Raw genomic sequence first — 14,995 nt, 5'->3', positions numbered from 1 at the left:
CACCCCCATACAGATCAGAGAGATTTGAAAGAGATTTTAAAAGAGTATTGTAAACTGTTTGCCAGTATGATCACATTACTTTCGATGTATAGAAGAGCAAACATCTTGCTTTCTTGCAATCCTCTTTTCTCCAGTCTCACTGCTTTGTTAAAAGAGAAAAAATGAAAAATCCCAGGTCTGGCATAAGACAACTCATATACTGTTATAACTATAATAGCATTGATGTGACTGAAGGATGCTGTAAAGGTAATAAATGGGTTGTATAGTTATTTTATCAGCACTGTCTTAACTTTGAAAGCTGCTGATAGAGTGAGGACTACCTCTAAATCCAACTGCTTATCTCCATTGAATCATCAGATGCCATTTCATCATTCTCAGCTTTTCAAGATCTCAGAATCAAGATACCAGGAATACAGGCACCTTAACAAAAAAACAAACAAACAAAAAACCTAACCCTGCTCTAAAGGACGTCAATAATACAATGATACAACCTGAATAAAATGAACTGAATTTTTGTTATTAGAGGATTGGGAGCTAGCTGGAGAGCTTTTACGGACAGATTCCAGAGTAAAAAGGAAACCTTTCAGATTTCCTTCAGTTTGAAACATAAACAGATTTCACTTTTCAATCAACTTTTCCTAGTCCTGAATGAAAATCAATTCAGACAAGTGTTTTGCTGATGTATTATGTCAAACACAATTTGAGAAAAGGCCTTAGTTTTGTGAGATGGGCAGCTATATAAATATGATGGAATATATAAAGTCAAGATGATTTATAAATAATAATTTCCATGCCTCTCAGGAAGAGAGATTATGCTTAAATGTGTAAAATTATCTCTGCTGGGTAATCCTGGTTGTTTGGGAGGTGGGGTGTTTTTGAATCAGCATTGACTCCAGCTACATCCTGGACAAGTCCCTAAATTTTCTTGGAAAGGTTTTGGAAGTGGTTTGCCATTGCCTGCTTCCTAGGACTGAGAGAGAATGACTGGCCTAAAATCACCTAGATGGCGTTGTGCTTAGAGCAGGGGTCTGCAACCTTAAGCACTCCAAGAGCCATTTGGACCCATTTCCCCACAGAAAAGAAATCACTGGGAGTCACAAAACCTGGGTGGGCGTGGCCAACTCGACGTCACTCAGTCCCACCCAGTCACATGACATACACACACACCCAGCCATGCTTCCCAGGTTTTGTGGTTCCTGGTGTTTTCTGTAGGAAACAGGTATCTCTCTCTCTGACTCTCTTTCTCTCTGTCTCGTGTGTGTCTGTGTGTGTTCCCTTTTCAACCATTTCCAAAAGTGGTTGTCTGCTGCCGCTGCTGTTGCCACTCCATAGCCTGCCTGCCTGCTCTCACAGCGCCTTGCGCAGCAGTTAAATTTAATGCACTTCACAATGGCGGAGACAGTGTCCCCTCCTCCTCCTGGAGCCCATTACGATGCAAAGCATTGGCTGCAGCTGGGCTGGGCTAGTGTCTCAGAGCAGAGAGCAAGTCGCGCATCTCCCCAAGCGACCGAGGTGCGTGCAGCACCAACAAGGGCCAGAAGAAGTTGCCTGTGAGATATGGCAAGTACAGGGGTGCTTCACTCCCACTCTGGAATATGGAGCGAGTTTCCATCCCCTTCTCAGGCCAGGCAAGGAGTTATTGGGAGGGGAAGGCGAGGGATAAGGCCAGCCAGTGGTGGGTTCAGCACAGGGAGCCACAGCAGGGGGACGAAAGAGCCGCATGCGGCTCTGGAGCCGCAGATTGCAGACACCCGGCTTAGAGCAAGACTAAAACTCAGTCTCCTGATTTCTAGCCTGGTGCCTTAATCAGTACACCAAACTAGAACTCAAATCTGGATTAACAAATAGCATTGTTAATTCGTTATAGTATCTTTCTGAACCGGCTTAGTAGAATTCATGTCATCATCTAACACCCCCCCCCCTTTACTTTTAATTCTCTCTAGTAATAGGTGTTATCCTAGTTCCATTTTTATCTATATGTTTTAACAACATTTACAACAAATTTTCATCCTTGAATCAAGAGTGAATTAGTTTTTCATTTTGGCAAGCAAGAATGTTGCAAGACAGAGATTACACTGTATTATTTAAATTAGATTGTCAGAAAAATCTGAAGTGGCAAAAGTTCTCTATTTTCTAAGGTTATTGTAAATCTCATTCTTCTTAGGGAGGGAGGATATATTTTAAATTTCTCTAGTCTTTATGTTTTTATACTTATTTATTTATTCATTCACAAAATGATACTTTATATCACTTCAATCCTTGCAATTCTAAGTGGTTTAGGAGTAATAAAATGAGTACAAAAATAAAATAATTATAAAAGAATGACATAATAACCAATGTTATAATCGCAATTAGCATAATATTTACCATATTTTTCAGAGTATAAGACGCACCTACCTTTTTTGGTGAGAAAAAGAAGAAAAAGAAATCTCCCTCTGCCTCTGCCTAATTTTGTGACATTACAGCAAACATCCTGCTTTACTTTCATTTTCGTTTTCAGCATAGCTTGATTAGCACAAGGGGGAAAAAAATCTGCTCCCAGCAATTTACCTCTTTGCGTCAAGCAGCAGAGCCCTGCGTTAATCAGCTGAGAGTCAGGAGGCCGATCCAATCAACTTGTGCTAATTAGGCTGTGCTGAAGCTGAAAGGAGTTTTTTCTTGCTGTTTGCTTACAAGGAGGTAACTGCTGCGAGGCAGAAGCCAAAGGGTAGGGGCCAGTGGGTAGGCGGGGCTATATTCGGTGTATAAGACGCACCTAAATTTTCACCCCCTTTTAAGGGAAAAAGGTGCGTCTTATATTCCGAAAAATACGGTACTACTAGAATTTTTAGTCATCCCTGCTACAGTAAGAATTGCCCCTTTCTCATAATGCTCCTAGGACTCTTAGGAATAGCTACATTTTAAAAAGCTGCTCAAATATTAACAACAAAGATGTTGATTTTATTTCTGGTGAAAGGGAATTCCACAAGTAGGCGCTCTTGCAGAAAATCCTGTCCTATGAATTTTCTCTTGCAGTGGTAGGGTATGCTAAACATTCATTCTTTGCAGGCATATGTTGAGCTGGTAAATTCTATTTGTAGTAAATGATTGCAAAGATCCCTACAGGCCCCAAGTCCTGTTGGATTTTAAAATAGTAATTCCCATTTTGAATTGTCCCTAGAGACTGACTGGCAAGTCGCTTCTGTGGTCCTGGAGTTATATAGGAGAAACAAGTTGCACCTGTTAGTGCACAGAGTGCTACATTTTGCTCTAGTTGCAGCTTCAGTTACAAAGGCAGTGCCATTTAGACTGCATTACAATAATCCATATGGCAGGTTGCATTAAAGCACAACTGGTGTATCAGCTGAAGATAGTATAATGTTTTGGGTTTAATTTCAAAAAGGAAATTCAGAGTTCTGTAACATGTTGATGGAGGTCATTTTTGGTTCTTTAAAGCATCTGTATCTTTTCCTAAGTTTATTTGGCAACTGTAGAAACACAACCCTATTAAATGTCAGATTTCTATTAAGGACATTTCTTGTACATTGTTTTCTCTCTTTTTAGTTTGCTTTTAAAGTATTTTTGTGGTCAGAGGATTGTGATATTGATGGCAGAATGATTGTACCCTTATAGTAAAAACAATTACTTAGAGAAGTTCATTTAGTGTACTCTGAAAAGTAGGCATTGAATTGACCAGAGTGAACATCTTGCCCTAATCAGTGCAATTATTATTAGAATTTAGTATGTATTTGCCAAAAACAAGGCGTGCCTAGCTAATCTTGTTTCTTTTATTATTTTTATGAAAGGTATAAATATCTTAATATATTGGTAATGCGGACATAATACCATGATGGTGAACCTATGGCACAAGTGCCAGAAGTGACATGCAGAGCCATCTCTCCAGGTACGCCAGCCATTGCCCATTGCTCTTCTGCTTTCCGACATGCGTGCCAGAAACTGGAAGACCAGGTGACTGGCACGCATGCACATGCCGGAAACAGGAATGGCTTTTCCGGTTTCTGGTGCTCCCTCATGTGTGCGCCGGGGAGCTGCTCTTCCAGTTTCCATTGCTCCCCTGCACTCACATGCCCGCTCCCATTTCAGTATTCGATTCAGAAAGCTGGAAGATACCATATTCTGATTGTTTCCATTGTCAGAGAACCAGGTGAACTATTAAGTGCTGTTTAAAGAAGCAAGTCAGAAAGGAAACATCAGCTAATCCTTAATTTCTCAAATGTCAATTTATGTTTCCTTGTTTTTTCTTCCACTCCACTCTTTATATATCTTATCTTTCTAATTTGTAAATGTGAGGGCAGGTATTCTCTCTCTCTTTCTCTCTCTGATGCCAGGCTTTTGAGAAACAGGAATTAGCCAAAATGAAGATAAACTGTAATAAATAAGTGCTGCCAGAGCCATACTTCAAGCTCTTCCACCTAGTGTCAAATTTCTTATTATTTCTTATATAATTGTTTTTGTAATAAATATGTATTTATGTTTTTATATTAAATTTTCTTAGTTCAAAAAGTCTGATGATCTTACTTCCATTCTCCGCTATTTTCTACCTTGTTAAAATTTTGTTGTGATAATAAATGTATTACCTAGGTTTCTAGTTTAAGAGTTTAGAATCTTTTTGAAATTCCAAAGCTGACTCAATGGCAGATTAAGATCCCACATAGCCATCCTGGAGGGATGACCCAGAACAATACCTTGCTTTGTATCCATCTGTCAAATTGATGAGAGAAGTAATATACAATGTCTCCATTGTGTGTTTACTGTGGAACAGCGAAGCAACAACTTTCACTTGATATGATATATTTGCTAATAACACATAAGACCGTTGTAATAAAATACTTGTGAGAATAAAATGTGATATTGCTTTTTTAAAAAATATAAACTTAGAAATGAAATGCCCAATAATAATTATTTTAAACCTGAAAGCATACTGTATATTCACTTGGAAACATAATAAAAAAGCTTGGATCATTTGCATCTTGCAACACTGCTTTGTGTCATATACATATATACCCACAGTATGACATCAGCTTGTACACTTACAGAGTTTTATAGATGAAAATCACAATTAAAGCATGATTTAAACCACCCTGTGGTTTAATTTATTAGGATTAGGATTAGGATTTTTTTTACATTGCTTTATCAGAATCACATTTTGCAAACAGTACCCTCAATAGATTTTTTTAAAAAAATAAAATAAAATTTATTTTCAGCTATGAGAGATAGAATGTTGGATTTTGTAAAGTTTTTATATCTTTGTTATAAAAGCAATTCTGTAAAATATCAGAACTGTTTTCAAAAACAAATACATAGAATGACTATTTGTTATGGGAAATTAAATAAAAATGTTAAAAGTGAGATTGATAAATGATGTAAATATATTTCAGCCTATAAATTCTATTTTGAAATTATACTTAATAATCAGTACTATTACAAGCTGTACAAATCAACCAAAAGTATAGGATTAAAGTTTATGTAGTAGAAGAATTTTAAGATTTTTATCAAAGCAAATTTTTCATAGACTGACATTTATTAATAGATGAATACAATGGTTAGAATATAACCTATAAAGAAAATGACACACATTATTTTTTTTTTATGTTTTATTTAATTTGATTTATATGCTGCCCTTCTCCGGAGACTCAGGGCGGCTTACAGTGCATTAAGCAATAGCCTTCATACTTTTGTATATTTTATACAAAGTCAGCTTATTGCCCCCACAAACTGGGTCCTCAATTTATCTTCCTTAGAAAGGATGGAAGGCTGAGTCAACCTTGAGCCTGGCAAGATTCGAACTTACTTTAATTGCAGACAGCTGGTGTTAAATTACAGTGCTTAATCTGCAGAGCTATCCAGGCTCCTGTATATACAAATAATGTATTTGTTACATTGACATTTTGAAGTTCTTATTCACCTTAGTCTGTTGGAGAGTACCAATGTGAAAATACCTAATAATGGATTTTTTTCTTTTGAAACTTTATGGATAAGAGTTATTTAATACAATGTATGCCTAGAGTACCTGAAATAGTGAACTGTCCTTCATTTTCAACAAACCTTTTATACTCCGATTTTATTCAGAGTGCTACAGCTTCACTCACTATACTGAGTGCCAACTATTGTGTCATAAGAAATGTTATGACCTTCTAGGAGTTTCTAGTCAAGAATAAATTGAAAGTCTCTGATTTTTGCTTTCACAAAGTCAAATTGCAGAGTTCAAAATAGAATTTATAGGCTGAATGTATGTGCTCTTCAAATGCTGTTTTATGAAACCCCAGTTGTTTAGAATAAATTATACTAAAACTGAAACTAGGTTACTCCAAATTACTTTCAAGTCCCTCCCAACCCATTGCATGAAGTGATGGTGGAAGAGAATATTCATAAAAATATTGTTGGCATGGGAATATCTCAAGGTCAAAGACAAGTGAAACCCATTAAAGTAATTGGACAGATTATAAAATGCAATTTTCAAGTACAAATTATTTATAAATCTCATCTATATATTTTTGTTCACTTTTATTTTGTACTTTGTACTTTGTACTTTAGATGCCACTACATGTTGCCAATAAACATTTTGAAGATCTTATGTGAATATCTTACCTATCATGTAGCAGATTATAGTATTTTATTTTATTTTTAATTACAGGCAAAGTCATCAACAAAGATTTACGTCACTACCTAAGCCTACAGTTTCAGAAAGGTTCAGTTGATCACAAACTGCAACAGGTTATCAGAGATAATCTTTACTTGAGAACTATTCCATGTAAGTAACATATTAACATATTCCTTTGAAAGGATGTCTTAAGTAATACATGCTTTAAGTGCATGATATAAGCTAACAAAACTTGCATTCTGAAATTATAAATAATGACATTGAGAATTGCATCCTTATTTCCATGTTTTTTGGGAACTTACTATATTTCTTGATAATTTTTTGATAACAGAAATATGCTTGTCCAACAGCTACTTACATTTTTTCCGATCCTATCTAACAGTCTGACCCAAAAGGAGTTTGTAGTTCCTAAAAAGAAGACGTATTCCAATAACAGAAACAATTTATGTTAATTGAATAGTACCCACTTTTTAAAATTCATTTTTAATTTTTAGTTTGATTGTGCAAGGATTATTAGGTATTTACTGTGCTAACTCTTCATGTGACCTGTACTAAATTCTGCTAGTTTCTAATTCAAAGAAGTTGCTTACCCACAACTGTGATTCTTCAAGTAATAAAATTGGTTCTGTCATGTATAGAATTCACACATTCTGTAGTTGAGCTTTTGAGTGAGAAACACTATCACTGCACATGCCAAAGGATATTTATTCCACATCCAGAGACAGAATAAAGGGGGAAAGATACCACACTGCATGAGAATGAAGTGTTATGTGAGTACATAAATGATTATTTGACTAACAAGTGATCTGAGGAAAGAGATAAATGCATAGCAAAGAAAAACAGTAAGTTGAAGATTTCTTTGATTTAGAAACAGGAAAAACAAGTTTAATAAAACAGATTTTTCCTGAAAGGGAAAAAAGATACTCTTCTCTGTTTTCCATATTTTTTTATGGAGGGAAATTTATTCAGTTTTGTCTCTACAATGTTCTAAGCCTTCAGTTATTTCAAATGCGTATTTTCCAGGCAACACGTTTGATGCTACACATATTTATATCAAAAATCTCACTGGAAACTGAAACTTTTTGCTGGATCTCTTATGTAAATTTGTATTTTAATGGCCTTCTCTTAACTTGACATCACCATACTCTTGTTCTTCATCCACTTTTGCATGGTTGAATCATGCACTTCTCATAGATTACAGTTTAACATAGACACATATTAAGCATTGGGGAAAGACACAGATGAAGCCTCCATTCCATTAATGAAGGTGGTCACTCATACCAAGGATCGGGCAGGATTCAGAAGAATCTATCTGTCACCCAAACAAACAGATGCGTGAGATGCTTGACCCTGGGCTACTTTCCAGATGCTCTTTCTCCAAGAGTGGAGAACTAAAAACTTACACCAAGGCGTCTTCATAGTCAGCATGGATTCCCAGAATGTTCCCTGTGTCCTGCCAACTAAAAGGCAATAATGTGTGCTTCCATTTTTCATAGGAAAAGACTATCCTGGGGTGGCCATTTGTCATTTTTGCCACCACAGTCCTCTGAGATGGAGAGGGAGATGATCATAACAATTATGTTTTTCGTTATGGAATACCTGGTGCTTGCCACAAAAGCCAAATTCCAGCTTCTATGTTTCTCATCATGTTTTAGGGGTACATTTGAACTGTAGGCCAGTACATGTTACTGTACATTGAAGCTCAAATTGGTTTATTGCCAGTTCTGGAGACAAATTAATGACAACAGGTACAGTAACCAAACTGACAAATAACAGAAGGTATTAAAGTGGTGAATAACTTCTGTCATTTAGAATCATCATTAAAGGAATCAGTGAAGAAATATGCTGCGGACTGGCACTTTGAGGAGTAGTAATGAAATTCTCCTGAAGGCGGGAATGGCAGTCAGGATGGGCATAGACCGGTTGTGAGTTGTTTAGGACCGAGTCTGCAGAAGAAGCTTAGCCCCGCCTCCTTGCCTTAGCCGTCAGTTTTTCGACTCGGTCGAGTAGGACACTTGTGTCTAGGGTTTTCTCCTCTTGTTGATAGCCTTTTATTACGCTCCTCTTTCTTCTCAACAATTCCAGCATGATCGGCCTTTTTTGCCAACCTCCGCTGAAGACCGCTAGGCGGTAGGGTTGCCGGCCGGCAAACCCTTTGGTGCGCACGAGCCTGCTCTGCCGCACACACCGGGAGTTTCTTCCTGCCTTCTCCCTGGCTTGGCTGCAATTCGGGCTTTGCCCTGCAGCTGTGAGGCGCGCGTTCTATCTCCCCGCGCCTCCCTCTCGATCGCGCTAGCGCCATTTCGGCTAGCGATCTCGCCTTGCCTCTCAATCCTCAGGAGACAGCAGCGGAGGTCGAATCCCCCTTCTTCCAACGGCAGCAGAGCGGATTGTGACTTTTTGGACAGGTACTTTCGGCTAGCAGCCATTTTACGCCCCATTCAAAATGGCGGACGCCGTCCCTGCAAAGCTTTCCCACGCTACTGGAGGCAGGGGAAAGAGGCCTCATGGGCCCGATCCGGGAGAGGGCCCTTCAGGAACCCAGGCAGGGAAGAGATCCAGGACCCAGGGTCATGATTCCTCCTCAGGGAAGCCTTCATCCTCCTCAGCTAAGTTCACCAAGGAGGATGACCGGCGCCATAAGGCGATGGAGCGGGCCTTTAACAAGGCAACTCCTGTCCCTAGGGTAGAGGTAGCACTTCCTCCAGCTGAGCCTCTTGCATCCACCGGCCCTGATCTCTCAGTGCCCTCCTTTATTGGGCCTCCTCCTCCTCCTCCTCCTCCTCCTAGCTTGCCTGCTCTGTCTCCCAATATCTCTATTCAAGGGGATAATGATTTAATTTCGGAGATTGCCACTGTTTTCCCTTCTCCCCAGGCAGAGGCAGCTGCTAGACCCCTGGTTCAACCTCCTAAGAGCCCTGTACCTGTATCTCAGGTCTCGGCGGAGGTTTCTCCATCTGCCTCTCAACCTACCCAGCAGGCTATTTCTCCTGCCTTGGCCCAATTAATTGCGGATTCTATCCGGCAGGGCATAGCCCAGGGCCTCCAAGAGAGGGCATCCTCTCGGGTTTCAGAATATCTCACCAACCGGGCCCTATCTGTTCATTCCCAGCCCGCAGAGGATGATTCTCGCCTCAGGGGCGGGCAATCTCACCTTCCAGGGATAGCCATGGCTCAGTTTCGGGGGAGGAGGATCCCATCATTGATCAGGACTTGTCAGAGGATGAGGGCCTTGAGCCCGACCAACCCTCGTTTGTGGGCCTTTTTCACCCTCAGATGTTCAGATCCTTCCTCTTTAAGGCCCAAACCACCACCCGCCTGGGGGGCCCGGGATCCAAGCCCAAAGAGTCGGCTAGCAATTCTGATCCCGCTTCAGCCCTGTTTGAGAAGCCTTCTGTCCTGACAGAAACTATTCCGGCTCCAAAGCTTTTCTCCGATGTCCTTCAAAGGCAGTGGAAGTTTCCTAGTATGGGCCCTGTTCCCAACTCCCTCGACAAGAGGTTCTACAATGTGGCCTCGGATTATGCCAGTTTGTTGCAAATCCCGGCTGTGGATCCCCCAGTGGTAGCTCTAGCCTCCCCGGATCCCTTGTCGGGTCCGGCTGAGGAATCCTTACGCCCAGAAGACCGTAAGACAGAGTGGTCTCTTATTAAGGGACACCAGGCCTCTGCTTGGGCTGTGCAAGCGGCTTCGGCGGCTTCGTTTTTCAATAGGGCATCTATCCTTTGGCTGAAGCAGCTGCAGGGCCGCATTCCGGCCACGGACGTTCGTTCTCATCAAGACATAAATAAAATCCTTGCCGCAATGGAGTTCTCCACGGACGCCACATTGAACGCCTCCCGTTTCTCGGCCAAGGCCATTGGATTGACGGTGACTTCTCGCCGTATGCTTTGGCTCAAAAACTGGCAAGCGGATATCCGTTATAAATGGCGCCTGACATCTTCGCCTTTTGCGGGGGATAAGCTTTTTGGTGCTCCCTTAGAACCTCTGCTCGTCGAAACCCGCGACCACCGTAAGATTCTACCAATGGTCTCTCGGCTTCCTCCTTTCAGCCTTCGTCCTTTCGGACCTCCGACTCTGGCTTTTACCAACAGCGCTTTCAATGATCCTACCAGCCCAGGGGACCTGCAGGCCCGGATAACCAGGTTAGACAGGGACCCTGCTAACCCCCCCAGGAGGGCTCCCCAGGGAGGTAGGGGCCGGCCCTTCCGGCAGTCTCGTTAGCTCACCTCCCTCTTCAATGATTGGGGGCCGTTTGGCTTCCTTTGCCTTTAAGTGGGAATCCACTATCTCGGATAATTTGGTAAAGAAGGTTATTAAATCTGGTCTTCCCCTTGAATTTAGGTCTAGCCCTCCCCAATTATTTTTACGCTGCCCCGTTTCCTTTCTCCCTCTAAAGAGGGACAGGGTGGAGGCAGCTATTAAGCATCTATTAAAGTCACGAGCCATTGAACCTGTTCCTAAGTCTCAGTTTGGGCAGGGATTTTATTCCCACTTATTTTTGGTTCAAAAGTCCTCTGGGGATTGGCGCCCCATCCTGGATCTGAAGGCCTTGAATCGGCACATAGTTTACCGCCGATTCAAGATGCAATCCCTTCAGACGATTTTACTGGCCATCCGGGAAGGGGACTTTCTGTCATCCATTGATCTGACAGAAGCATACCTGCACGTCCCCGTCCTGCCCGAACACCGTAAATTCCTTAGATTTTGTTATAATGGGGCTCACTATTAGTACCGCGCCCTCCCATTTGCTTTGTCCTCTGCCCCACGAGTTTTTACTAAGATTATGGCATCCCTCATGGCTTATCTCAGCGGGTTACCAATTAGAGTTTTATTTTACCTGGATGACATTTTGATCCTGTCCCGATCCCCTAGTCAGGCCCAACAGGATATAGCAGTGACCCTGAGGGTCTTGCAAGAGCATGGTTTCTCAGTAAATTGGCGTCAGAGCCACCTGGACCCCTCCATGAGGCTTCAGCATCTGGGGGCTATAATTAATACGGTTAGTTCCTAGGTGTCCCTCTCCCCGGACCGCATTTCCAGTTTAATTTCCCTGGCTTCCCGGGTGCGACTCCAGAGTTCCACATCTCTCCTCACCTTGTCCTGTCTACTTGGCAAAATGGTGTCGACATTCGGGATCGTCCCTTGGTCGCGACTGCACAGCAGGGACCTCCAATGGTTCCTCCTCCCCTTCCAACGTTCACGCAGGGCGACCTCGGCCACGCGGGTGGTTCTCCCCCCGGCCGTTCTTCAATCTCTGGCTTGGTGGTCCTCCGAGGCAATACGCAAGGGCAGCAGCTTCCGTGAGCCTCACCGCATGATCTTGACGACGGATGCCAGCCTGTCGGGCTGGGGCGCTCACCTCGGCTCCCTCCTGGCCCAGGGCCAATGGTCGCTTCACAAGTCACACCTGAGCATCAACATCCTGGAACTGCGGGCCATATTTCTCGCTCTCCAACACTTTCGCCAGCATGTCCTCGGTTGAGACATCCTGGTTCTAACCGACAATGTCTCGGCCAAAGCGCACGTGAACAGGCTGGGGGGCACTCGTTCTCGGGCCCTGATGCACGAGGCCCGCAAGCTAGGTTCCTGGGCGGACTCCAACCTGTCCTCGATCAAGGCGGCTCACATCTCAGGGACGGAGAACCGGATGGCAGACTCCCTCAGCAGGGCCCCGATTGATCTGGCGGAGTGGAGCATCCTCCTGGATTTGTTCCAGGAGTTGTCGTCCTGTTTCGGGCATCCAGCAGTCGATCTGTTCGCCTCCGCAACGAATCACCAACTGCCCCGGTTTTTCAGCGGTTTCCCTCCCCAGGGGCGGAGGCGGTGGACGTCCTGCGGAGCCCGTGGTCCCCGGGCCTCCTCCTGTACGCCTTCCCTCCAATTCCCCTCATACCTCACGTCATCGGAAAACTCCTGCAGGAGCGGGCGGAGCTCATCCTCCTCGCTCCGTTCTGGAACCGTCGACCTTGGTTCGCCGGTCTGCGGGCCCTCTCGGTGCGACAACCTTGGCAGATTCCGGCCGACCGGATTGTCCTGCAACAGGGTCCTCTAACAAATCCAGACCCTCAATCGTTCAATTTAGCCTCTTGGAGACTGAGCGGCACCACTTGACGGGGATTCCCCTCCCCGAGGGTGTTGTATCTGTGATTCAGGCCTCCAGACGAGACTCAACTATACGCATATATGAGTCTACTTGGGGTTCCTTTCTCAAATATTGCCAGACACGGCAACTAGCGCCTGCCTCGGCCTTGGTACAACACATTCTGGAGTTTCTCCATGAAGGTTTTCTCTCGGGTCTTGCTCCAAATACGCTTTGACGCCAAGTGACGGCGCTCTCTTCAGTGCTATCCTGTGGTTCATTGGACCCTCTTTCCAGACACCCCCTGATTCGCCAGTTCCTCCGGGGGGCTACCAATTTGCACCCTCCTACAGTGCATCGTTTCCCGTCATGGGACCTCCCTAAAGTACTGTCGGCCTTGACGAAGGAGCCCTTTGAACCCTTGCGGACGGTCTCTCTTCGGTTCCTGTCGCTGAAGGTCGCCTTCCTAGTGGCGGTTACGACTGCCCGCTGTATTTCAGAGATGGCCTTGTTATCCATTCGTGAAGAGCTCTGCATTTTCTACCCAGACAGAGTTGTCCTCCGCTTGGACCCGTCCTTCGTCCCGAAGGTGAATTCGATCTCCCATCGGTCCCAGGAGTTGGTGTTGCCAAATTTCTGCCCAAGGCCGCGCCATCGTTTAGAAAGACTCTGGCACTCCTTAGATGTTCGGCGGGCGCTGAAAATTTATATCGCTCGCACCTCGGCGTTCAGACAGACGGACTCCTTGTTCGTTTCCTTCCTGCCATCATCCTTGGTTTCTAAGCTCTCGGCTCCCACTCTGGGTCGATGGATTCGGGCCTGTATAGCGTTGGCTTATGTCGTCCAGTCGCTTCCAGTCCCTCGGGGCATCACCGCACACTCCACCCAGAGCGCCTCCACGTCCGCTGCCTGGTCAACGAGACCTTCGGTGGAGGAAATTTGCAGGGCGGCCACTTGGTCCTCCCCCACGGCCTTCATTCGTCACTATCGTCTGGATGCCTACGCCTTTGCGGATGGTGCCTTCGGCAGGAGGGTCCTTCAAGGCATTCACCTGGTCTCCTAGCTTTGGGGGCGGCCCTCTCCCTCCCGACAGGACTCCGGACTTTGCTATGTCCCATCCTGACTGCCGTTCCCGCCTTCAGGAGAATGGGCATTGACTCTTACCTGATACGCCCCTTCTCTGGCAGGCGGGCACGGCAGTCAGCCCCTCCCTGCGGGGCCATCCCTGTTCTGAGGTCATGGGGGGGCGGTTACCGCTGATCTCTCTCTTTTCTCTCCCTAGACACACCTGTCTGCACAGCGTCCTTGTCTCAAACTGACGGCTAAGGCAAGGAGGCGGGGCTAAGCTTCTTCTGCAGACTCGGTCCTAAACAACTCACAACCGGTCTACGCCCATCCTGACTGCCGTGCCCGCCTGCCAGAGAAGGGGTGTATCAGGTAAGAGCCAACGCCCAGCCTCTGCCTTTTGGTACTGTCCAAAGGCTGAAGCACCAAAGAATTGAGGCCTTTGAACTATGGTGCTGGAGAAGACTCCTGCAAGTCCCTTGGACTGAAAGGCAATCAAACTGGTCAGTCCTAGAGGAGATCAACCCTGACTGCTTTTTAGAAGGCCAGATCCTGTAGATGAAAACTCAGATACTTTGGCCACCTAATGAGAAGGAAGGACTCGCTGGAGAAGAGCCTGATGCTGGGAAAGATTGAGGGCAAAAGAAGAAAGGGACAGCAGAGAAGGAGGTGGCTGGATGGAGTCACTGAAGCAGTTGGCGTGAGCTTAAATGGACTCTGGGGGATGGTAGAGGACAGGAAGGCCTGGAGGAACGTTGTCCATGGGGTTGCAATGGGTCAGACATGACTTCATGACTAACAACAACAATGAAGGTTTTGAAAAATGTAATTCAGATGTCATGATGTGTGTATATCTACAAACATCAAATATCAGAATTGTTCAGGCAGTTGTTTTTCCTATAGAAATGAAATTTAGAATTTGAAGAAGCAGATTAGAAAGAGCATAGATGATTTTGAAGTTTGGCATTGGAAATGTCTGAGAAGACAGACAGGCAGACAGGCAGGAAAATGAACAAATCATATAATAAAACTATCCAAAGTTCTTACTCAGAACACAAATGACCAAATTGATATTATCATATTTTGTACACATTATATGAAGTTCTAGCTGTCTAGCAAAGTCTGTGAGGCTGTTGAGGGAATGGGGGGTGGGGGGGAGGAAAACAGATTATGACAAGCAGCAAGGTAGTTGGATTACATACAGTTGTGATGGATGCACAACCAGAAATCCTAAGAAGTTAGTTTGG

At 44.2% G+C, this 14,995-nt stretch overlaps 1 protein-coding gene across 4 annotated transcripts in view; it reads left to right on the top strand.

Moving 5' to 3' along the window:
• MAGI3 (membrane associated guanylate kinase, WW and PDZ domain containing 3) overlaps positions 1-14,995 on the top strand; it is a 124,634-nt gene that overhangs the window by 42,361 nt on the left and 67,278 nt on the right. For 3 of the 4 annotated variants that reach the window (XM_034414275.3, XM_034414276.3, XM_087889364.1), the window contains exon 2: positions 6,635-6,751. In XM_034414275.3, the coding sequence (XP_034270166.2) occupies positions 6,635-6,751 (117 nt within the window). Of the gene's footprint in view, positions 1-3,785; positions 3,884-6,634; positions 6,752-14,995 lie in introns of all 4 variants that reach the window. The other variant, XM_060689721.2, reaches the window with a different exon arrangement.

This window comes from Pantherophis guttatus, chromosome 3 (genome assembly GCF_059756535.1).
Source record: "Pantherophis guttatus breed Tessera chromosome 3, ASM5975653v1, whole genome shotgun sequence".
NCBI classification, from domain to species: Eukaryota; Metazoa; Chordata; class Lepidosauria; order Squamata; family Colubridae; genus Pantherophis; species Pantherophis guttatus.
Note: the sequence above shows the minus strand (reverse complement) of the source record. Positions and strands in the feature narration are given on the sequence as shown.